Source organism: Equus asinus, chromosome 13 (assembly GCF_041296235.1).
Source record: "Equus asinus isolate D_3611 breed Donkey chromosome 13, EquAss-T2T_v2, whole genome shotgun sequence".
Classification (NCBI taxonomy): domain Eukaryota; kingdom Metazoa; phylum Chordata; class Mammalia; order Perissodactyla; family Equidae; genus Equus; species Equus asinus.
The window spans coordinates 18,931,998-18,957,639 of NC_091802.1; the positions used below are offsets into that span (position 1 = coordinate 18,931,998).

At 44.2% G+C, this 25,642-nt stretch overlaps 1 protein-coding gene across 6 annotated transcripts in view; it reads left to right on the forward strand.

Annotated features, from left to right (window-relative positions):
• SSH2 (slingshot protein phosphatase 2) overlaps positions 1–23,209 on the forward strand; it is a 240,276-nt gene extending 217,067 nt beyond the window's left edge. For all 6 annotated transcript variants that reach the window (XM_014826925.3, XM_044746250.2, XM_044746252.2 and 3 more), the window contains 4 exons: positions 604–750; positions 3,936–4,136; positions 13,145–13,979; positions 16,160–23,209. In XM_014826925.3, coding sequence (XP_014682411.2) covers positions 604–750; positions 3,936–4,136; positions 13,145–13,979; positions 16,160–18,250 — 3,274 coding nt within the window. In that variant the 3' untranslated portion in view covers positions 18,251–23,209. The remainder of the gene's footprint in view (positions 1–603; positions 751–3,935; positions 4,137–13,144; positions 13,980–16,159) is intronic.
• Positions 23,210–25,642: the final 2,433 nt, after the last annotated feature.

Below are 25,642 nucleotides of genomic sequence, written 5' to 3' on the forward strand. Positions count from 1 at the left end.
TTAAGAAAGTTTTAAGTCCAACGTTCCTCTGACCTTCTGAGCCCTGGCCTCATTTGCCTTTCATGTAGTTTAGAGAGAGTAATAGAACAAAATCTGACAATCTGGCATTTGGAAAGATAGGAGGAAATTTTTCCCTTTTCTGTTTTTCTTTTTTTCTTCCATCAAGGTACATGCTAAGAGTCTGATTTAATACACATGACTTCCAAAGAATAAATTATGTTGCTGATAATTTTAGTGACTGAAGAGAAATTGTCAGATTATGGGCCTCAGATTGATTCTTTGCAGGAAAATACAAGGCATATTTTCAAAAAACTGGCAAAGATGAGGTTGTGTAACCATCCATACACTGAAAATGGAATTGAGATGTTGCACTTGGTGGACGGCTTTTCTCTCATTAACTTCCTGTTGCCCAAGTATGCCCAGGACCCTGTTATATAGTTTCTGTACTGAATAAATCTAGCCTCTTAGTTTTTTAGCTTTCTTCAGTATTTTAATATTTAATTTCAGCCTAGGGAGTAAACAAGTTTTAAATAAGGAAACAGTGCTGAGAATTGGATTTGTCCTGAGTAGTAGAGCCTGTATTTTCCCTTGGTTTCCTTACAGGGTGCGGTATATCTTGAATGTCACTCGAGAGATAGATAACTTTTTCCCAGGAGTCTTTGAGTATCATAACATCCGGGTATATGATGAAGAGGCAACAGATCTCCTGGCTTACTGGAATGACACTTACAAATTCATCTCTAAAGCAAAGTGAGTAATGGTCCCTCATACATATTCTGACTCCTGTTCCTTGCACACCACACATGGCTGGGGCCTGAAAGCTGTAGATAACTTACTGATGGTACTCAGGAAAAAGGAAGTAAAGAAAAAAGGAGACTGAGATTTCTTAATCCTAGGGGAAAGATGACTAGTGACAATACTTTTCCTTTAAGTAGATGAAGCCACTGAAAGAAGATGACCTCATGTTGGCTATTTCCATTGAGCACAAGATAAGAGAAAATAAACTTAAGCTGCAACAAAAGAAATAGAAATGAAAGAGGGAAGAAATTCTGAATGAAATGCTTAAATTGCCAATGACGTTTAAAAGTTATATAGTAGAATTATTGCAGATAGCTGGAGTACTGGGTCCTCCTCTCTGAAGACAAGGAGAGACACAGTGAGCTTTGGAAATCTTTTCACATTGTTTTACTTGACTTTCAGTGAAATTTTTCTCTAGCCCGTACGTTGATGTATTCCTTAAATTAATTGGTCCTTTTAGTGAAACTATTTAATAGTATTAATTTAGTGGTTAGTATTAAAATGTCAACAGTGATTTTTTTAAGTCCCTAGGACTTTCCTTGCCAATCCTATTTATTCCATCAATAGAAGGAACCATATGAGCATGTTGACCACGCTCCCCTTTCCGTGGGACCACATTCAAATAGTTCCTGGCACTTCTGTTTTTAAAAATCCTCCTTCGAGTATGATTCCACACCTCTCTCACAGAGCTTCATGGTCAGGAAGTCTTTCTCTTAGTTACCCTGAATCCCCATAGCCTAACTTTGAGCCCATTCTTTCAGTCTCTAGCCAGCACCTGAAAGAGTATTTTATATTCTTGAGGCCTATTATTAAATTATTCCCAATAATAATATCATTCATGGCATGCTTACTATGTGCCAGGTACTTTACATGGATTCTGTCGTGTCGTATTTTCCAAAACCCAGAGAGGCGTATACTGTCATCCTTCTGTACAGTTGAGGAAAGACTGTGGAGATAAGGTTCAGAGAGGTTAAGTAACAAGTGGTGAAGATCAGACTTGAATCTAAGATCGTATCTCATTTCAGAGTCCATCAGGTATTTAGGAATAGTCTAGTTCCTTAAGGAAAGGAATAAACAAGTTGTCAAGGTCACAGCTAAAGTGGCTAGAGTTCAAGCTAAGGCCCCAGTCCCAGCAGGGCCAGGATTAGGGTGACGTTCATGAGGCGCCCAGGTTACATCTAAGCAGGCACTCACTCTGAGGCTCCTGTAAGTGTAGGTCAGCATGTGAAAGTGAGGGCCTCCTTAAATGTGGGCACCTCATGTGTTTCACCCTAATCAGGGCCTTGAATTCCAGACCCTACCTACAAATGAGAGGGTTTAGAATTCCTAATGTGATGCCAGGCTTAATCTGGAGAATCCAGCACTGGGTGCCAGGGGGAGAAAGGAGAACTGAACCTGAAAGGTAAAATTGGGTTAGGTGACAACTGACTTCAGATCCTTCAGAACCTGAGTTAGAAGCCATCCACTGAAAAAGCCCAGTTCAAAATGAAGAACTATTTTCATGGGAGTGGATTTCATAATTGGATTTTTCTTAGGATTTTCCAAGTTTGAGCACCTTCCGTGCCTGCAGGCATAGACCTGAAATTTAACACATTCTTGTTGTCAGAGCTTGATGGGAAAATAAAGAGCACATGTCTGAAGTTCCATCTGAGTCACTGTGCATTGTTTAAATGAAAACCCTATTGTGCCATAAGCAAAACAAGTATTTCCTAGTAGTTTGGGATAAGCTAAGCACACAGAGACACACACCGCACCAACCTTAGGACACCAAAATTTTGCATCTAAGTGACAGGTAGGAGGTTAATCTTACCTTCCTTTTGAGACTGTTTCAATTATTCCAGACCAGTCTCTGCATTCCTGCAGCTTATCTAGCTCACTCATTTTGGCACTTACCCTCATGCCTTCTTGGACTGGTACTTAACTCTTTCATGTATCTCCGTCCCCAGCAGAAGGATTATAAGCTTCTGGTGAGAAGCTTGTCTACTGTAATACAGTGAGTGAGTGAATGAATAGATCTCTCTTGTTAGGCTGACGTGCATTTTTTTATTTATTGGAATAGCCACTTTGGAAGGATTCCAGCCCATATACACTAGTGATAAGAGTAACCGTTCTTTTTTCCAGACTTTAAAATGTTCCTACTTAGAACTGACGGATCTAATCAGCAGTTCAATAAGTTTATTCATACATTTAGCAAATATGTGAAGACTTACTCTGTGCCAGACACTGTGTTGTTAGCAGAATTGGTATAACTGAGTAATGTCATATTCAAAGTAATAAGCTTTTTCGTGTTAAGATTGAGGGGTTTGTTTTGTTTTTTAGTGTCAGTTTATGCTAACTTTGTTTCCTCTTTCTTCCACTCCATTGAAAAAAAAATACTACTGGTAGTTATTCATTCCACTGTCGTCACTGAGAAAGCCACATGGTGCATCACCTGATTCCATTCAGCTCCATGGATCGTATAGCCAGTCCCTAGACAGAACACAGGTGGTGGTGTTGTGAAAAGTAATATCCAGCCCTACATCTGAGTAAAGAAGAGAGTTAGTTTTATTTGGTTTGTGCTTTTCTCCAGGGACAGAACCCTTACTGCAACTTGAACTGGAAGCAGCCCAGAATATTTGGATAAATTAGATGAATCACTGCCACACCTGTAACTCAAGAGCATGCCAGCCGTGAAACATGCCCCTGGGGCTGTGAGTGGACTGGCCTCCAACCACATGCAAAATGAGGTCCAGTCTCTAAATTGAAAATTCTCCCTCCACGCCCTGTGGCCAACTGTCATCACGATTACCATTTTGAATCTTAATTGGCTGCTCCTCCCACTGAATCCTACCCTTTAGGGAAAAATTGTTACTTATCTTTGCATCCGATACCTTGCACATTGTCTTACACATGGAAAATGCCTGGTAAATATTCACTGAATGAATAAGAAAGCTTAATATTAACACTGAATATTATTTGAGTACACTAGAATTGCCCCTCCCGCATATATGATTGTAGATGTAGGCAGGTGTACTAAGGGTGGATTGTGTAGCAAGAAAGTGGAAGGGCAGGGCAGGGGACTTGGAGACACTTAGAACCCAGCTTTTAAAGTGTACTCACTGTTGTGTTTTCCTCCTCACTGCGATCCCCCAAACTAGGAAACACGGATCTAAATGCCTTGTGCACTGCAAAATGGGGGTGAGTCGCTCAGCCTCCACTGTGATTGCCTATGCAATGAAGGAATATGGCTGGAATCTGGACCGAGCCTATGACTACGTAAAGGAAAGACGAACAGTGACCAAGCCAAACCCCAGCTTCATGAGACAACTGGAAGAGTACCAGGGGATCTTGCTGGCAAGGTGAATCATTATGTGACTTTCTCGGATTTTCCCTCCTTTATGCTTCCTAGGACAAGGTGAAATGTCCTTCTCTGCAGCTAGTTCTCAGCCTAATTTGGATGTATGATACATTTTGAAAGTTGAAATCTCTTTCAATCCAGTTTGTAAAAAACAAGTGCAAGCATTTAAGATTAGCATGAAGGATTAGGCATTTAAACCAAAGGGTGGAAATACTATTCCCTTATTTCCGTTCTTAACTAGGTGCAGATTTTCATAAACACTTCCAAACATCTTCTCAGGCCAGATGTGGTTGCCTTATCAAAATGGATACTGATTGCTCCCAAGGTAATGCTAGGTGTAGCTGAAATTTTTAGAGAGTTTTTGGCCCATTCTTTTTTTTTAAAAAAAAAGAAAGAAAGAAAGAAAGAAAAGTAGCTGCTACTGCTTTGGGCATTATTTTTTTCAGTGCTTGGTTTCACTGATCCCCCTCCAGTGATTTTGGTCATGTGACAAATCAGCAGAATTGGGATATGTATAACCCCTTTGAGGTATGAAGTACTTCCCAGAAATAGCTCTCTTGTTTTCTTGTGTGTGTGTGTGTGTGTGTGTGTGTGTGTGTGTGTGTGAGGAAGATTGCCCTGAGCTAACATCCATTGCCAGTCTTCCTCTATTTTGCATGTGGTACACCACCACAGCACGGTTTGATGAGCAATGTGTAGGTCAGCACTGGGATCCAAACCTATGAACCCCAGGCTGGCCCTTGGGTTCTTTTTTAAAATCTTTAATTCGATTTTATATATATGCTTTGCAAAAATGCAGAAAATTACAAAGAGAAATATCATTTATAAATTCAATACCCACAGGGCTGGCCCAGGGGCACAGTGGTTAAGTGCACACATTCCACTTCAGCAGCCCAGGGTTCGCCGATTCAGATCCCAGGTGTGGACATGGCACCACCTGGCAAGCCATGCTGTGGCAGCCGTCCCACATATAAACTAGAGGAAGATGGGCACGTATGTTAGCTCAGGGCCAGTGTTCCTCAGCAAAAAGAGGAGGATTAGCAGCAGATGTTAGCTCAGGGCTAATTACTTCCTCAAAAAAAAAAATTCAGTACCCGCAGATAGCAGTTGACATTATCTTACCTATTTCTCCAGGTCTTACTCTTGCCACATATGTTGATGGATTTTTTTTTTTTTTTCACAAACACTGCTCTTCAGCCTACCTCTTCACCCAATACTAGGTGTTTTTTTTCCTCTCTCAACTGTAGAAACCTTTATTGAGCACTTACACTGCACTTAACCATCACTGTTCCTTTTTTCCGCCTCAACTTTATTGAGATATAATCGACATATAACATTATGTAAATTTAAGATGTACAGTGTGTTGATTTGATACATTTATATATTGCAAGCTGATTACCACCATAGCATTAGCTAACACCTCCATCCCTTGACATAATTACTATTTCTTTTTTGTGGTGAGAACGTTTAAGCTCTTTCTTAGCAATAGTCAAGTATATGATACAGTATTATTAGCTGTAATCACCGTGCTGTACATTAGAGCCCCATAACTTGGTAATCTTATAACTAGAAGTTCCTACCCTTTGACCACTATCCCCCCCTTTCTCCCAACCCCCACCGCTGGTAGCCACCATTCTACTCTCTGTTTCTCTGAGTTCAGCTTTTTTAGATTCCACATATAAGTGATACCATACAGTAGTTGTCTTTCTCTGTCTACCCAGTACTAGATCTGAACATCTTCCTATATCAATAAGAACTTGCTGTTTCAGCAATAATTTAGTAATTGGTTATAAAATGAGTAATTAATTTCACTACATTATTTATTACCCCTTTGGTGGTGAAAACCGCCTTCAGCTGCTCTTGGGAAAAAGATTCAGATATTAAACTGGATTTAAGGATCAGTTGCCTGAGATGCCACGTGCTGAAGTTCTGTGGAATGCTAGATTTTGCTTTGTTTTTTTCCATGTAGGCATGTTGTAGTGGTTTTGTTAGAGTGAAGGCACAGCTGCCTAGAAGCAGTTGGGGCTAGTGCCAGAGTTTGACTCCAGTGAGTCTCATGACTTGGTCTTGACTCTTGAATGTGGGCTGTGTTTCCCCTGAACAAAATGTTAAATAGCCTTCCAGCCTATCCAGGCAGAGGGACCAACCTCCCACCCCTGAAGTATTGTGAAAATGCAGCCACAGCATAGCATTATGGTTTCCACTAAAAAACTCCTCCCATTTACTCAGAACTTGGCATGATTTCATCTGAGCCGTTCTCTGAGAAGGCTGGGAGGATACTCAAGTCTCCTCCACTTAAAAAGAATTTATAAGTCTTTGGGGCCAGGTTTTGATGACATTTTTTAGATTAGATCAGAAGGTAGGAAAGCAGTTCTTTTTGGCACAAGAAAGAGGCATCTGGGGGTTGGATGAGACATAAATATTGTATATTCCCAGACACACACATGACGACAGATGTTAGGCAGTGTCCTCACGTGACCCATCGAGAGGAAGGATACTATGTGTGCTGCCAATTTCAGTATTTATTCTGGAATCCCAGGCTACTGCAAGCTGTTGGGTTGGGTTTTTTTTAGCATATGTGGTTTTTCTTAGATGTTAAAGGAATTTCAGAAAAATCTTAGATGAGAATAAGAAGGGCAGCATAAACCCATAAATCACCCCGCCTCTTCCCTTTCGGTTCCATCCTGCCTTCCTGGGCTTGATTCATGGAGGGAGGGGCAAGCCCTCGGGAGTGAACAAAACACAGAATTTGAGTCAGTAGATCTGGTTTCCATTCCTGGTTCACCCCCTTGCTGCAGCTTTGAGAAGTTACTATACAGTTCTGATCCTCACCTGACCTCATCTATAAAATGAAAATCAAGAGCCCTACCTCACAGGGTTATTGTCAATAAAAGTGTGTATAAATGTACATTATGTACTGTGAAGGGTTATTCAGATGTAATTCTCGTTGTTTCCTTCCTCCACGGCTGCCTAGAAAACAACACTACGCATGTGCCATATATTTCCTCCTCCTCCCTCCAACCACTGCTCCCACCGCCCACAGACACACTGACTCCATTAGAAACTGGAATGGGAAGTGATCCCAAAATTTCTTGTGTTGCGATGTTTCCTGGATTTTAAGAAGTAGAATCTAGTACTAGGCGTATCACTTAGGCTGCTTTCAGCTGCAAGTAATAGAGTACCCCCATCACTCGGGATCTCAACAAAAAACAGCATACTCAGGTTAGGATTATTTGAGGAGGGTTTTATAAAGTAACTGTTTACAAAGGTGTGGGATTGTAGCGGAATCAAGGGACTTATATCAGCAGAGCTGGTTTGGTAATGGCTCCTTGGCCCAAAGAGGAAAGGAGACTCCTGGAGAGAAAGACACCTTCAGAGAGGAGCAATAACATTCAGTCAAGGGACACAGCCAGCCTGAAATGACCCTTAGGGGAAGGAGCTTGGGGAATAAATGGCCTGCCTTCACTCTCCTCCTTCTAGTCTACTTCTGGGGCTCCCCATTAGCCAAACCCTGTGGAAATCAGAAGACAAGGAGGCCTGTTGCTGTTGTCCATAGATCAGCCTCTGGGGCAGAGAGCAGGGTGGAAAAGCTGAAGAGTGGATCTGCAGAGGCAAACAGAAGATACCTGGCCCGAGACCCAGCTACAGGTAGTTTAAGAAGTTGGACAGTTTGACACCTCTTGTAACAAGAAGCGCAGGCGTAGACTGCAGTGACTGATGTGATCAGGGACTGCAGCGCTCTCCCTTCCCTGGTGAGGGGCGTGGTCCTTGAACTTTCTCCTCATGATTGCCATATGTCTGCCACATTTCTAGGCATCTACCTGTAAACTCCACAGCATCTGGCTGAATGAATGGGCATTTCAATTAGGGGGGAAGACCCTTCCCAGAAGCTCCCCAATAGACTCCCCGTCGCAAGACTCGTTGGCCAGGACTGGGTCGCATGCCTGAAACTAATCGCTGGCCAGGAAAATAGAATTTCCTGGACTGGCTAAAACAAATTCACATTCACCCTCTGGATCCAGGGAAGTGCCATATTCCCTGAACCCATAGGACAGTGAACACCCAAAGTAAATCAGGCCTCTGCCAGTAAGGAAAAAGAGTGGGGGTGCCTGCTGGATATACAGCCATTAGGGTCTGTGATCTGTGATGTGTTGTCAAGAAACGGCACTTGCGGGCTACCTGCCAAGTGCATTGGGCCCAACAGACTCTTGCCCAGCTCTGGAGTACTGCTCCAGGATCTGCTTGCCTACAAGAGCAAAGGAGAAGCCCCAGACTCCTGTGACTGTCTGAAGCTCTCTCAAGCCTTGCACCTTAGGTGACCAGGAGAGGAAAGTCCTTAGAAAAATCCCAGTCATTCTATTCACAAAGAAATTCCATTTCCTGTCCAGGTGCTAAGATCTTGTATTTCATATCCTCTCCCAGGAAACATGTGGGGATTTTCCCAAAGAGATAGAGCCCTGGTTCTAGCATTCTCTCGCCCCACGGTTGTCCAGGCTGGCACGGGTGGCTTAACTTGAGGTGGCAGCCTCCTGTTAGGTTTAGCTTTTGAGGGTGTTAGCTTGCTACTTTGATCTCTTGGTAGAAGTTTACCAAGGTGACACCAGGTCCCTGTAGTGATTTATGAATTAGTTATATCTCTTAATCAGGATGTGAGGGTGTGGGCCAAACAGTGACAGCTCCTCTGAAATACAAGGGACTTTCTGCATCTTTCACTATGTCTTTTAAGAGCCTGGGGAAAGCTAATATTTAATATTCTCCTTGAGACCTAAAAGAGAAGGTATCATAAAGCCACTGATGCTGTTCGTATCTAATTTTATATTTTCTGTTTTTATAGCCAGGGGATGGGAGTGAGGCAGGAGGAGGGAGTGTGTGTGTGTGTGTGTGTGTGTGTGTGTTGAAACCTTCCATTAAACTGCCAGCAGCCCTGTTTGTTATTCTGCACTCTGATCATGCAGCTATCTGGCAGATTTATGTTCCATTCGACGAGTTCAGATTTCAGGCATCTGCAAGCCTTACCATGTGTCTGTGATATTAGGTTCCAGTGTATCAGGGGCAAGGAAGAAAAACTGGGTGGCGGCCAGGGAGAATTTGTGCCACATGTCCTCATAGATGTCAGTTTTAATTCTTTGATGCCCATGTCACCAGGGCCAGAGGAGACAGAGTTGTCTTTTACCCTGGCTTTGCTGGTGGAGACACTGAAGTCTAGTTAGCTGGTGCACAGTGGTCAGCCAGCAGGAGGGAACCAGAGAATGAGAGGACGTGGATTCCTAGTCAGGTGACAGCCAATCTCAATTGAGGTTTAAAGGATTTTCTTAATAGCTTTGCAGTGAAATAATCTTAAAGCATTTAGGACCATGCACAGAACACAGAAAATGCTCAATTGATGCTTTTTCTCTTCCTCCTTCTCCTTTCTACAGGCTACCTAATACCCTAAGAAGTAACCATAAACAGTCTGATTTTACTGTAACTGATACTCCATTTTTAGCAGTATTTTCCTCTATATAACTTTCTCAAACAGAGTTGGTGCTTATACACCAAACGTGAAACAATAAGAAAGCAAGCAAGTGGAGGCAAGGGAATGGGATGTCATATGCGTCCTGTCGTTTAGATTTCCTTCTTGTTCATTTACTAAGTAAAGAGCCAAATTCTTACCCAGAATGGCCTAGTCATCTCATGTGTGTCAGTGTGTTTATGTGAATCCAAATTCAGGTCAGAGGCCAGTCCAGGGAAAAAAGAACTTGAGACTCGGTTGCATCATCTAACCATCAAACCAACTCTGAAGTTCTTTTTGGCAACTTGTTTACTTGCTGCCTACGTGGAAGAGGTGGGGAGAGTCAGCTGAGTTTAAACATAAAAGTTTAAAATAATAAATATGATCTGATGTCTTACATCTATCCCCTACCAGTGACAGAGCATTAGAAAAACTGGCTTGCAAAAGAGCTTCATCAGAAAACAGTTTGGTTTTACAGAGTAAAACTGATGATGCATCCATGCCCTGGACCCACCCTTTCCACTCCTATGTATAACACCTTCGAGAAACCAAAGTGTGCACCAGGCACAAGAATGTCTATGACATTGGTGTTTGTGATAGCCAAACTGTTCATCAACCGTATGGAGAAATAAATTGCAGCATATTCATTACACTCTATGAAATTATAGCTCCACTCGTCAATGAGTCTAAAAACATAATCTTAGGCAAAAAAAGCAGTTGTAGAAAACATACAGTATGATTTCATTTATATAAAGTTCAAAATATGTAAAACTAAGCAGTATATTAAGAACAAAACGTGTGATGACACTATAAAAAGAAGGGAATGATAAGCACAAAATTCGGCACAGAGGTTAATAATCCCTGAGGGAGAGGTCGGGGGAGGGGATCAGGAAGGAGCACTTGGAGTAGCAGTGCTTCAAAGGCCAGGGTAATGAATATCAGAGGGCTGCCTGCCACTCTCCCTGCAGGTCCCATTGCAAAAATGAAAAAGGCAACAGAATCAGACCTTTCTTTGGATTGGGATTTTTTCATTCTCCTTTGTAAGTGTCAGTTTAATTCCAGAACCCTGACTCAATATTTTCTGATGATTGTCTCCCCCAGGAAGAGGAGGAAATCCCTGCTGGGCAAAGCAGCTATGATGTCAGCCACTTCCTCTGAAACCTGCATTGTTTGTGCCTATTGGCATAACTTCACTCTCTCATTCCTTCCTGATTAATTAGTGATTTCTAGGCTGTTTAAAAAAATCTTACTTTGGTAGGTTCTTGGGATCATGAAAACATCTCATTTGCCTGCAGACTGATAAGATAAGCTGTTCTTTTATATTATTAGAAAGGTGAGAACAGGTACTCCCTGAGAGATGTCTTCCTAGTTATTTGCATCACAAGAATTGCCTGCCATGGTGTCTGGGAGGAGTTGGTGCAGGTTTGAACATCCTCATGATAGTTGAGGAATAGAAATTGGAGAACATAGTCATATTTAGCTCAGAAAACAAGGCTGTCTAGATATAAAAGAAGAAACTTTAAAAGGACGCACATTGGCATCTGTTGGTCACAGTTTTAGGTCCCACCTATCCAATCAAGCAGCTTGCCCCTCTCCACAGCTACTCACTCCTTTGGGATGTCCAATATGTTGTCTCCTCCTAGGGGTGGCTAGAGTTTGTGCAGCTTAGAAAGGGTGAAAACCCTACCTCATACCCAGCTAATTGATTATAGCTTGTCTTCATAAACAGATTGACCTGCTCCCTACCCGGAAAAGCACCCTTCTCCTGTGCAGTTCTGAGTCAGAGAGAGCCCCACCCAAGCAGCAGACAGGCAGTGGGAGGTGAGAGCAGGTGCAGAACTGAGAACGGGCAGGGGTTCACGTTAGTGCAGGCGAATGACTCAGCAGAGATTCGCAAGCAGCCGAGGCAGGCGTGGCTCTGAGCCCGGGGTGAGTTGTTTTGGGCTGTTTCCCATTCCACCCTGCGGTTAGGTAACTCTTCAGCAGCTTGTAAGTCATGGAAAACACTCCCCTAAATGCCACATTTAACGACCTGTTCCCTGGGCAGGATCCTGACCAGCCACAGGGCCACCTTTCTCTTTTTTTGGCTAGGGCTTTGGGAACTGTTTCCTTGTTAGAGAATGTGGTTTGAAATGAAATCTCATCCCCACATCAGATCTTCTCTCCATAAAATTAACCTAAAAGATGGATGTGTGTGTGTGGTCTTCCTTTGGCTCACCTGCTTTTCCAGGTGTCACCTAAGCTTGATCGTTTTTATCCAGAGATCCGTATGAAAGGGGCTTGTACTTCATGCTCATCCTATTCCATTCTGTTAGCAACCTTTTTCTCCAGGTTTACTACCCTCATCTTCGCTTTCTAATTCGGGAAAGATTACCACCCTCCTCACACTTCCAAGTCAGTGGTTAATCCTACATCAGCTCTTCATCCCAATTATGAGGACTTGTAATGGGCTCCAATAGAGTAGGTCTCTTTGTGTTACTTGGATACTGTTTTAGTTTTCTTTTTCTGGTTATTAGTGTGAAACATGCTCATTATTTTAAAAATTACAAAATTATAGAACTACTGAGTATAGAAAGTAAAGTCCTCCCTAAAAGTATTCTGCCTTCCTTGAAAGAAACACTGTTAACAGTTGGGTGATTTTCCTCCAGATATTTTCCTATACTTATTCTAACATGGGAACTGACCATTCCAAATGTGTTCAACATGCTTTTTCACTTAATACTATACCTTGGACATCATTCCACTAAAATACCTGACTTTTTAACAGCCTCATAGCATCTAAGTGTATGCACTGTAATTTAAATAAATCCTCTTTTTTTTTTTGGTGTCTAATTTTTTAGTTCCACAGTGTTATAGCAAACGTCCTTATATGTGTATCTTTGTGCACTTATAGTAGTATTTCTCCAAGACAAATTCTTAAAGGAAGATTTGCTGGTTAAAGGGTTAAATTTTGAGAGCTACTGCTAGATTTCACTCTTAAAAATTCTACTGTTCAGGGCTGGCGTAGTGGTTAAGTTCGCTCACTCCGCTTTGGCGGCCTGGGGTTTGCAGGTTCTGATCCCAGATGTGGACCCAGCACTGCTGATCAAGCCACGCTGCAGCAGCATCCCACATAAAGTAGAAGATTGGCACAGATGTTAGCTCAGGGTCAATCTTCCTCACACACAGAAAAGAATCTACAATTCACATTCCTCCCACCTGTATATGAGAGGGCTTGTTTGGCCACACCACCATCAACACTGGCTGTTAGCAACCATGTTGGCTCTTGTCAGTCTGATAGGTAAAATATCAGATCTCAGATTTGTTTTTTGCTGTTTTGCTTTGTTTTTGTTTTTTGGTCTTTGTTTTGTTATTAGTTAAATTGAGCATCTTTTCAAATGTTTATTGCCTACATCCAGTGGGCATTAACAAAGCATTTGCAGGTTAAGATTTAAATTTATCTGGGAGCGATTTCCTGGGTGGGTGCTGACTGTGTTCACAAACCAGAGTAAAGTGTTTCCTGTGTATGTTCTCCACAGCAAACAGCGGCATAACAAGCTCTGGAGATCTCATTCAGATAGTGACCTCTCAGACCACCACGAACCCATCTGCAAACCAGGGCTAGAACTCAACAAGAAGGAGATCACTACCTCAGCAGACCAGATTGCCGAGGTGAAGACCATGGAGAGTCACCCACCCATATCCCCCGTCTTTGTGGAACATGTCATCCCGCAAGATGAAAATCAGAAAGGCCTGTGTACCAAAGAAAGAGTGATCTGCTTGGAGTTTACTTCTAGGGAATTACATGCCGGACAGATTGAAGATGAATTAAACCTAAATGACATCAATGGATGCTCATCAGGATGTTGTCTCAATGAGTCAAAATTCCCTCTTGACAATTGCCATGCATCCAAAGCCTTAATCCAACCTGGACAGGCCCCAGAAATGGCCAACAAGTTCTCAGACTTAACAGTCGAAGATTTGGAGACAGATGCTCTGAAAGCAGACATGAATGTCCACTTACTGCCTATGGAAGAATTGACATCTCGCCTGAAAGATCTCCCCATGTCCCCTGATCCTGAGTCACCGAGCCCCCAACCCAGTTGCCAGGCTGAAGTCTCAGATTTCAGTACAGATCGCATTGATTTTTTTAGCGCCCTAGAGAAGTTTGTAGAACTTTCCCAAGAAACCCGCTCCCGATCTTTTTCCCATTCAAGGATGGAGGAACTGGGTGGAGGAAGGAGTGAGAGCTGTCGACTGTCAATGGTAGAAGTAGCCCCTTCTGAAGTGACAGCTGATGACCAGAGAAGCAGCTCTTTGAGTAATACTCCCCATGCCTCTGAAGAATCTTCAATAGATGAGGAGCAGTCAAAGGTAAAAACTACCTTGATGGCTCCCCACCTCATGAGGTTCTCTCCGAAGACAGAATATTTGGGATTCTGCTGTGTTCACTTTATTTTTAATGTTGCTAAAGATTTAGCAAGGCAGTATAGGAGAGACAGTCTGACTGAGACTTTCCTTGAAAACTTAGGGTTTAAAAACTGTTTACATCAGTTTCCTTTTGTGAAATTTATCTTTCCAGGTTTTTGGTGTCATTGGAAGCACTTCTGAGGGAATGAGGGAAGAAGGGATTAGCCAAGACAAATGTCCTGGCTGAACAAGGAGAGGTCCCCTCCCTCAACCTCCACAGTTGAGATCGAATCTCACCAGTAATAAAGGGCAGGGGGCTCTTGTGCTGCCCAAGTGGGACCTGTCTCTCTCTGAGGAGATGGATTTGTTTGGGAAATTCTTTCTGTCTCAGAAAATTCAAAGACTAGACATATGTAAATGGGTGTTGGAGTAGCAACTGATTGCCATGCTATTCTTGCTGTTAATATGTTTCTGAATTGTTCCTCATAGACCCTGGGGTATTCAAGAATTGAGGGATGGTTTGGGGAAATGATTTGAGAGCCAACAGAATCCCAAGATTCCTCTTAGTGGCATATGAGCTCTTATGAGCCATCACAGACCAAGAAAAGGATCACCATATATCATCAATTCTAAGACTCACACTTATTCTCATTTTGACACTTCTGAAATCGGGATGCATCTTAAAAACAGTGATACCTTAGATCAGTGTAATAGAGTAGTTAGGAAGTAAATGATTTACTCTAACAGACTAAACTTTACTTAATGATTTCAGTGGAGCTGACTAGATTTTTGATCTCTCCTGACATCTGTCCACTTGTATTTACCACCTCGTCCATTACTCATCTGCTCTCTCTCTTCTGAACTACCCAGGCAATCATTGACTCTGCTTCTGTCTCCTCTCCCCAAAGGCTATGCCTCTGTTTCTTTTCTACTGGGAGATGAGAATGCTTGAGCTCTCCTTTGGACCAATGGGTGTAGCAGCTCTGACAGAAATAGCTTTTCTGCAAAGTCCCTGGTCATCTGAGCACTCTCTCCACAGCCCATGCACTCACCGGGCCTACTGTAGCTTCACTCCCTGTCTTGGCAAATTTGCCTCTGCCTGATGTCCCAGCAGATGTCTCCCAAAGGCATAACTGACCTTGTTCACTTGTACTAGCCCTGACTCTCTTTTGAAGGAGAAAGACCAGAACAATTCCTAGGGAAATGTCATACTTCGGAGGCTTATAAAAATGTTAACAAAATAGATTAATGATCATGATGATGCCACTTTAAGAGGTCTCCAAGGGCCATTTCCAGGTTTTGAAATTCCTATTCTTTTACAATAGGACTTGATTTTGCATTGGCCAATTTTCTTTGGCCTTGTTCTAAATCCATCTGGGAATTTGTAAGTGGTAGAACAGTAAAATGTCAGAGAGTCACTGTTGCTAAGTTTGCTCAGGCACGTGACTGCATAAGCCAAGTAAACCTTTCCCAGAAGGAGCCATGTGAAACCTAGGAATTGTGCACTCAGGTACAGGGAGCCCTCGTGTGCTGGGATGCTACTGCTAGGAGAAGCAGTAGGAGCACGTGGATGCAAGTTGGCAAGACAGAAGAGAGAAGAGAGCAGTGAGTCTCCAAATCAGACATCAGATGATAGCCTCACCCGTCGTGCCCATCTAACACTGGGCATATTTAAGGTGGCCACTGAGCCCTTGAATGGAACTCTTCCCCTTGGTTAGGATCAAACTAGAAGTTGATAGGCCAAAGAAGAAAGATTTCATTTACCCTAGTATGGCCTAAATCCTTCAGGCTCATGGTCTTAGAAAAATAAGGATTACAGGAGCCTCCAAGGCTATTTGCTGTTCGTTTTTGGAGCAAGATACTGGGTTGGAATCCTGTTTGAGTAAGCAGAATAGAAAGCTTAGTAGACAGTGATACACCCTGTAACTAATTTTGTGTCTCTGCCTTTGATGAATCTGTTTTTGTCTTGTATGATAAAACAGATGGTCAGAGTACAGTCCCAGGCAGAGGACGGTCCCAGGCATTCCATGATTTGTGTCCTCAAAGGCAGAAGGTTCTGGATTAGAGGGTTAGGAAGCAGAAAATCTGGCATTTTCAGTTAGACTATGATTGGTCATAACCATCACACTTTTTTCTCCTCTTAGGCAATCTCAGAACTGGTCAGCCCAGATGTCTTCTTGCAGTCTCACTCAGAAAATGTGATGTCGGTGAAAGAAATCGTCACTGAGATTGAATCCATCAGTCAAGGAGTTGGACAGATTCAACTGAAAGGAGACCTCCTATCCAACCCATGCCATACACCAAAGAAGCACACCGTCCATGAGCTGCCCTTCGAGAGGGCCCAGGTCCTGGAGAACAAACCTGGAAATCTGGAGCAGAATGAGGGTTCCTGCACAGCCCAGCCAGAACTAGCCAAAGACTCAGGGAAGTGGGACCCAGAAGGCTGCCTAACCACATACTCATTCACCTCAGAATTGGAAGAAGAGGAACCAGCTGAAGGGGAACAAGAGCTCTGGGGCCCAGGGATACACCCAGGTGCCAAGTGGTGCCCTGGGTCCGTGAGGCGAGCCACCTTGGAGTTTGAGGAGCGCTTACGGCAGGAGCAAGAGCACCATGGTACTGCCCCTGCTTGTACCTCATCATCTACTCGTAAGAATTCCAAGAATGATTCTTCTGTGCCAGACCTAGCACCAAAAGGGAAGAGTGATGAAGCCACCCTAGAACATTCATTTGTCCCCAAGGAACCAGAGATGAACAAGGGCAAAGGGAAATGCACTGGGTCCGAGGCTGGCTCACTACCCTATTCTGAGCAAAATGCCATGATTCCAGCACCTGAGCCACTGGAGTTTCACCCTTTGCCTGCTCCTCAAGAGTGCCCAGGGTCAGGTACTAGAACAAAGCAGGAAGGAGTCCTGACGGAGCAGAGGACTGTGGTTTCATGCCAGGGATCTGAGACGCAGGCAGTCCCTCTTCCCCTTCCCAAGAAGATAGAAATCATTGAATATACCCACACAGTTACATCACCCAATCACTCTGGGCCAGGGGGTGACATAGTCACCAGTGAAAAGAGTAGGGAGCAAGGACTGAGGAAAGTGAAAGTGGAGAAGTCCATTACTGTCCTCTGTGCGTTGGATGAAAATCTGAACAGGACTCTGAGCCCCAACCAGGTTGCTCTGCACCCCAAAGTGCTACCTCTGCCTCGTTCTTCCTCTCCTGAACACAACAGGCCCACCAACCCGACCTCAACCCTGAGCAGTCCGGAAGACTGGGGCAACAGCCCGGCAACAGCCCTGAAGACAGCAGCGCCTTTTGTTAGTCACACAACCCACGTACCATCTGCCAGCTTGGATTACCTGCATCCCCAGACCGTGGTTCACCTGCAAGGCTGCACAGAGCAAAGCAGCACCACAGACAGCGAGCCCTCTGCAGAGCAGGGCAGCTGGGAAGGAAGCCAAGAGGGTCCCCTCTCCAGTGGCAATGTAGTGCCGTACAAGGGCTCCCAATTAAGTAGCGAAGACCTAAGTTTAATTAGCAAACTTGGTGACAAGATTGGGGCGTCACAAGAAAAACTGGACCCATCACCTGTAGCCTCTCGACTCCCACAAAGCTCTAGTAGTGACAGTGTACAGTGTCTCAGCCACAGCCCCAGTGTGGTGAAGGAGAACGCTAAAGAAATTGAGTCCCAAGCAATTTGCCAGGTAGGGCTCACCAAACCATCCCAAATCAGGCGTTCAGCTTCCCTCGCCAAGTTAGGTTACCTGGACCTCTGTAAAGACTGTCTACCAGAGAGGGAACCTGTGTCCTCTGAGTCCCCTCATCTCAAACTGCTTCAGCCCTTCATCAGAACAGACTCAGGCATGCATGCCATGGAGGTCCAGGAGCCCCCAGAAAACTCAGATGCCTCCCAGAACCTGGAACCCACCAAGTATTTTGTAGAGCAACTCAGAACAACAGAGTGTATCGCACAGAGCAAGCCAGTGGAGAGGCCTCTGGTGCAGTATGCCAAAGAATTTGGTCACAGTCAGCAGTGTTTGCTCCCCAGGGCAGGACCTGAATTGACTAGTTCTGAAGGAGGCCTTCCTTTGCTACAGACCCAGGGACAGCAGTGTGCAGGCCCAGCTCCAAGGCTGGCTGTGGCGCCCCGTCAGCAGCATGGCAGAACTCACCCCCTTAGGAGACTGAAAAAAGCAAATGATAAAAAACGGACAACCAACCCCTTCTATAATACCATGTGATTCTGAGCCTACACATGTGACTTTCTATAAGAAATGTTTGTAAAAGGGGCAGGTGTAATATGTAAGGAACATGCACTTTATTGGTTAATTTTATAATATTTGTTGTCATTTTACTGTTCTGGCGCATGCAGGGTTTGGGCTTTTTCTCTGTGTGTGAGAAAGAGAGAGAAAGAGATTGATTTGGACAGCAAGACCATTTTATCATTTTTTATTTTTAGATAATTCAAACCTCAAAAAAGACTCATTTTCATAGAACACCTTTATCAAAGTCAAATTGCTGTTTTTCAGTCAACTGCCACCTGCTCCTCATTTTGCCCTCTGAAAAAAGGCATGCTTGCCTGATTGAAGAAGGAAGCAGATGGGGAGGGTGGGGATGAAGCTAGAAATTGGAAGTGCTCCCTGGGCCTGTGTGATGATGGTTTGGTCTCTAGACCTGATGCATCGGATGGGCTGAAGGACAGCCAGACAGCACAGTGCTCTCAGCCTTGGTCCCCAGCCCATTGGAGTTCCTGAAGTGGGCAGGTTCTGCTTTGCTTTCAAAGGGGGTCTTCCAGAATCCATTTCTTCTGGTATTCCATGAAGAAATGATAATGATAATGGCTGGCTTTGTAAGCTTATCAAGCAAATCCATTTTTTCCTAGCAAATAATTTTTAATTAAAAGTGAACTCCCGCCCCAAATGAAACCTGAGGGTTCTTCTGTAGGGGAAAGCCTAAGAGAAGGAGGAGGTAAAGTCAGGGGTGGGGAGGTTACTGCCCAGGATCTTCTGGGTCGGTGGGCTCCCCACAGGTGGTCATCCTGGCTCTCCCTGCCAGGAAATGTGCTCTGCAGCATCCTCTCAATCAAGACAAGTTTGAACAACAATAGGGACAAGTTTGAAAAACAGCAATTGAAAGTCAGTGTGTTCTTGTAAAATGAATACATATGTAGGGTTTTAACCCTTCCATTACTTGAATAATTCTGTGGGCCTTCTGAGTTTAATGGCCATATTTTTTTCCAATTTATTTTCCTCCCTCATGCTGTTTCTCCCAGTGCTGCCTATTTTTTTTTTAATTTCATAGATGACCTTTGAATTGTTACATGTGTATAACCTCCATTGAATGCAAAGTTTTCTTTTCGATATTTTGACTGTTAACACTTGACATAAGTTCTTTTTTCTTTTCCTGGAAGATTTGTCATTTCTTTAGTTTATATGCAGTATTTATGTACATAATGTTGACGCTTTCTTAGAATGTTTTGTTGTTGACGTTGTAGGGTCTTTTTGATTTATTTTCTTAAGAACGAGTAAAGCTACAACTGGAAAACACAGACATCAGACTCGGGGGTGCTGGTAGGAATCTGTAGAGGTTGGCAGTAGTTTTGTTTAAATGGAGACTAACTGCCAGCTCCTGCCAAATTATGCGTTAGTAACTTCCTCCTCAGAGAAACCCCTAAAGGCTCCCATTAGATCACAGTTTGACTGAAGGCTGATTTCTCTTGGAGACTGAACTCCCAGAACGTTATTTGCCCATAGCTAAACCACAGCCAGGGAGCGTGTACAAGTGTTACTGCTGCCCAGGGTGGAAGCTCCTAATGGATCAGGCTGAAAAGCTGCAGGGAGACCTCGGCCAAGGGCTGGCACCCTTAATGACTCCATTTAGGATGCTGCTGCTTTGCTGCTGTAGTGGAGATCCTTAACACAGGAGCACCTGCCACAGCCTATTTCAGCTTCTTACAGAAAGCATATTTAGCCTGGAATGAAACACCCTCTGCAGTTCATCACAACTGAAGAGGTTTGCAAATTTGCTTTCTGTTTGCTTTGGTTGATGTCCACACTGCTGAGAGATTGACTGAGTGCAGACTTGGTTTAGGTTTTTGGTTCATCACAGCACCAAGAGGAAAAGACAGGTGCACAGACTGTCAAGGTGATGTCAGAGGCTAGAGTGTGGTGGGGGCAGGTAGTAGGATGACCCAAAGGAGAGAGAAAAAGTGGACTGAGGCCACTCATAGGTGCTCAAAAGGAGCTGTGAATCCAGTTGCCATAGAAGCTGTGGTTGGGTCTGACATCACTGCTGGGAGGTGGATTGGACAGAAACCTGCTGTAAGTGTCTTTGTGGTGTAGTAATTATATGTACTTCTGCTGTCCCTGAATAGTTTCCGTAAATGTTCAAATGTATCATCCACAGACCTTTGTGATTCCTGGATATTTAATGTGTTGTAAAGTGTTTTGTTAGGTGGTATGTCCCAGCGTGAGGAGGCTTGCAAGACAGGGCTGTGAATTTCCAGGGCTCACCCATCTAGGCTGCCCTGTCTTGTTGAGGCAGTTACGTCACCAGTGTGACGGGGAAAGGACAGGAAGTAGTGGCAGGGGTGGGGAGAGGAGGATTTGCATGGAGGTGAAGAGAATGGTCTCCACTCACGCTAACCCCTGGAGATGACAGCATCCCTCACATTAAGCAGTACGAGCAGGATCAACAGGCTTGCACTGTTCTCTCTCTCCCCTGTGACTGTGTTTAATGCTCACTCTCACTGCATTAAATAACAACAAAGGTGGGGAGGAAACCCTCTAATGCTGTGAAGAAAAACTTTTTTTTTAAGAGTAAATGGTCTTGCTCTGCCTTTTTTTTTTTTTTTAACTTTCTTTTCTTTTCTTTTCTTTTTTAATAATTTATTTTCCTGCCTAAATAAACATCCTCTACACAGGGTCTGTAATTCAGCCATGCCATGGGGTTTTGCCAGCCCTCTCAGACTCCCACAGCTGAGTGGTCTGTGTTACTTACATAGCAGAGAGATGTCCAGAGAAAGTGCATGACGAGCTGTCAAGGACTTTCCAGACTTTCTTCTCTCCAAACTTTTTGATAATCTTGGGTGGCCTATTTCCCATTTCTGTTCATGGAAAACCCAGACCCAGAACAGCAGGTCTAGTCGATTAACAGAGATGAAAAGGAAAAGTCTAATAGATGAATAGAAAAAGTCTTGACCTCTTACTCAGTGCCTCTCTTTAGCTTTATTTTGAAAACCATCATAGTTGACTCTAAATTTCTCTGGAGGGGTGTGTGTGTGTGTGTGTAAAAAGAGTAACATTTTGGTGCATGGGGTAAAAGCCCCAGGAGCACACAGATTTTGAGCTGTAATCTGCATGGTTACCTGGTCTGTAGGAAGGAGAGAAACCCCAACCGTTTCCTGATTTTAGAAACACTTAGAAGTAGTGTATACTATAGTAGAAAGGTAGTACTGTAGTGTAGTAACATTCGTCTCTCCTCATTTTGGTTGCCTTTCAGATTCTGAATGTTTGGGATCATTCCTAGCATCTCAGCCTCTTCAGGCTCTTTATCTAGCATTTTCCTGGTTCTGTACCTTTATCCCAACTGGTATTTCCTCTTTCTCATTTTGGGAACTACTAAGAGCTCCAAGAACAGCCTGAGGTTGACAGCCTAGGCTCGGAGGTCCCTTCCTGCTAAAGGGCCCTAGACAAATACTGTTGGATAGACATGAAGCTTCTGAGACGTAGCAGCTCACAGAAACGTTCACCTGTTCCATCTGAGGATCTCAGTTCTGAAGTGATCTAGACATGTTTGGTAAAGATGTTTTTGTGGGAGTTGTTTCTCTTTTTTTCTTTTAAGAAAGAAAGCATTATGCAAAAGTCACTTTTAAGGGCATTTCAAAATTTTTAAATAAAGCCATTCTTTGGCTTTTTGGACAACTATTTGTGGATACTGTGTTTACATTGTGGGTATTAAAACGTGCATCATCTTGATGGCCGCTCAATCTCCTCCTCTTCCAGGCACCCAGCCCTGGCTGTCCCGTGAGTCCTCACACAGAGCATGGCCATAGCGGTCAGCCCTCATGGGTCAATGGGGAAACCTGGAGCTGACTTCCATCTGTGTCCTGCACTCCCATCCAACACTCTGTATGGAAATAGTTGTCATTTTCTCAGTGATGGCGTGTCTTATAGTGATGGTCGTAATGGTGAATGGCTAGTGTCGTTTTTGTTTCATTTTGTTTTGCTTTTTGATGGTGGATGAGATGAAATTTTAGCTCTTTCAGCACCAATCCAACTTAAAAATATCTTGGACTTTGTTTTCCCTTCCAAACTAAAAGATCAGGCATGTGTTAGGCATAAATGTATTTGCTGCCTCAACTCATCCGACACCTGTGTTAGGAAAAAGCAGGAAGCTGCACACTCCTAACCCTTCTCGCCGGGCTGGGGTCCTTTGATGCCATGGAGAGTGACTGCAAGGTGCTTCAGTACTTTTCCAGCCCGAAAGTGGAGGGTGACTGGGCCTGGCTCCTCCTGTGGAAAGAGAACCAGCCTCATTTTCTCAGTGCCCCAGAGACCTAGGACAGGATTTCTAAACTGGAATCATCCCCCATTGGCTTGAAGATGCCTCAAGGGGTATATGACTATGCTGCCATCTGTGTCCTCACAGCGACCCTGGTGGCAGCATCCTGTATACACATGCAGAGCTTATACCCAGGGCTTAACTTGAGCTGATGACCCAACCTGAAAACTGGGGAACCGGCCCTGAAATGTTTCCCAGCCAGTAAGCCCACAGGGAATTGTTTGGTTTTTATGTTTTACTGGATTTTGGTTTGCTTGGCATAGCTTAAGGTGCCTTTTTTCTTTCTTTCTTTCTACTTTATTTTGTAAGACTTGTTCTAAATGTGGAAAGCAAGTCCAAAAGACTCTCCCACTGACTGTTACCTTTACCCCAGGCCACCCCAAACTTTTATGCTCGCATTTTATTAAAAGCAGGTGCTCCCTGGAATCTCTGGGACCTTTTTGAGGCATTTGAAGCAGAATATAAAGAGTGGTCTCATCTCCTTCCTTAATCTTCCTGGTGGTTGGGATGTTCCACTTGTATCATAGATTTTTTTATTACTGATGTGCTCCGCTGTTTTTAAATGTGAACTTGTGCGCAAATGTGCAGATCCAATGTTCTTGTTACAGATTGAATAAATTTTTATTTTGAAGATGAAACACGTGTACTTGATCAAGTGCAACAAAGGAGGGGGGTGCTGGAGAAGGTGGAGGGGTTGGAGGAGAACACTGATGATAAACGTGGAGCAACTCTCATTGGTTGATTCTCCATCAAGCACACCCTTAAGAGAGAGCTTAGCTCTGGGGGAAAAAAAACACAACTTTCTACCTCCCACAAAATAGACTAGATGGGAAATAGGATCAATAAAGATTATTTCAGACAGTGTGGCTCCGGTCAAGTGACCAGGCTGGGAATTTGCCTGGTCAAAGAGGCTCTTGCCAAAGCCACCACCTGAATGTTAGGAGAATGAATAAGCAAAGGGACCAAAATCCCTCTGCCATCTGTGGTACGGAGTGACTGCTCTGGGACAGCTGCTGTGACCTGCCCCAGCAGGGACTGGGTTTCTTGGGTGAGTGACCTCTCTGGTCACTGGTGAGACAGAGCTCACAAGCTTTCAGCACAAGCCACCTCAGCTCACTGATAAGGTTCTAGAAATGGAGCATGACTTTCCAAAGAAGTAAGAGCTTTCACCCTTTCCTGCCTTTAGAAGACAAGCATCTGATGTCAATAGTGGAGGAAGGGAGGTGGGGCCAAAGGGCAGTTCTCTGAAACAGGCTGGGGTAGGGGTAGAGGTTCCCCACTTCTCTCACCCCTCCGCAGACCCATCACGAGATATTTAGTGGTGCCCTTGATCGCACACAAGGCAGCACTACTATCTAGGGAAAGCTCAGTTTCTAGTTTCCAAATTGCTAACAAAACAATTTGCTGAAGTTTCCAGAGAAAACACTGCCTTGAACTAAATGAAGTCGGCCTGCTTCATTCTGAGTCATCCATACCAAGTGGGAGGGACACCCCTCTGGTCTCCAGGTGGAGTGCCAGAGTGCATGATGGTGAAGGCAAGGTCATTTCACAAAATACTCTAGGGGTGCCTGGAGTCCCTGATCAGTCTAGATAAGCTCAGTCTTGGCACTCTAGCCAAAGCAAATAGACTACCATGCCACCTCTTCCAGAAAATAGCTAAAGGAAATCCATGCCTGTCTTCCATAGATTGCAGTTCAGAGGCTAGCTAACAGTTCAAAGAGGTAACAGCAAGGGAAAGCACCAAGTCCAAGTGGCTTCTTCCCCTGATTGGTTCTCTGTGCCTTGGCTGCGCCCACCCACAGCTCTGCCAGGCCTTGGCAGCCTGAAGAAGGCCAGAGGGCACGGCTGAGGCAGGCCAGGTCCAAGCAATACCTGTGAATCCCTGGTCCTGTACCTGGAGAGCACACCCCCAAGCCCCCACCCCCAGATAATGGAACTGAAGGCAGGATGGAGTGAAAGATTACTGACACCTAGTCTCAGACCCTTCCCTCTAGAAGGGAGTGCCTAGCTCTCTTTAAAGAGGAGGAAAGGAGAGGGAGAAGAAAAGATGCCATTTCAGGATAGGAGGCAGCATATCAAATCCCTTCTCTGCCAACAAATGGTGCAGAGTTGGAAAGAATCTGACCCAGCCCGCTTCATTTTACAGCCTAGAGAGCTGCAAAAATAGAGTGATAGAGCCAGGGTTGGAACTCTAGTTTTCTAATTAGTCCAGGCATCCTTTCCTCTGTGCCACAAAGCATAACTCAGTATCAGCACTTGTGAGAGAAACTGGCACTGTCCTTCAAGGAGTGCATGGTGCTGAAACGCATGGACCTAGACACCAGACGACTTGGGTAAGAATCTCATCTTCACCAGCTACCAGTTGAGTGATGAATGAGCTACTTAACTTCTTTGTGCCTCAGTTTCCTCATCTGTAAAATAAGGATGATAACAGTACCCATCTCAGAAGGCTGTTATCAGAATGGAATTAATATGTGTAAAGCCCTTAGAACAGTGTCTGGCACATAGTAAGTGTGGGCTATTGTTACTAAGGAGCAACTGAGTCACTCAGGTCTTTCCCTCCTAATCATGTGTCTGAAGTCTTTAGGTAAAAGGCAGATTCCTCATCTAACCTTATGGCCTCCCATGCCACGAATTATTTCTGGAGCACCTGTAACAGTTTCTGATTCTGTTCCCCTACAAGGCACTGAATACTTGGAATCTTCCTGAGAAACAAAGGGGCCTTCGAGGTTCCCACCACCTTCCCTCCCCTTTACCCCCAATGCTGACCTCTGCCCTCCAGAAGGCTGCGTTTCATTGATGCCCATGTGTGCCCTGTAGAGTGGGAAGTAATAACTGGCCTCCAGGGCCTTATGATCCAAAAGAAGAAATCCAGGCAGTGGGGAGGGCGCTGAGTAGACAGCACCTCTAGGGACTAGCTCTTCTTCACTGGCTGTATTTATCAAGGTCCTTTTTATCTCCCCCTTAACCTTGGTCAATACTCAGGTCCGCGGGTCCTGGCGGGGGTGGGTGCGGGGACTTCACTGGAAAAGTCAGGCACCCATTCAAACAAGGCCCAGAAGACTTCAGGA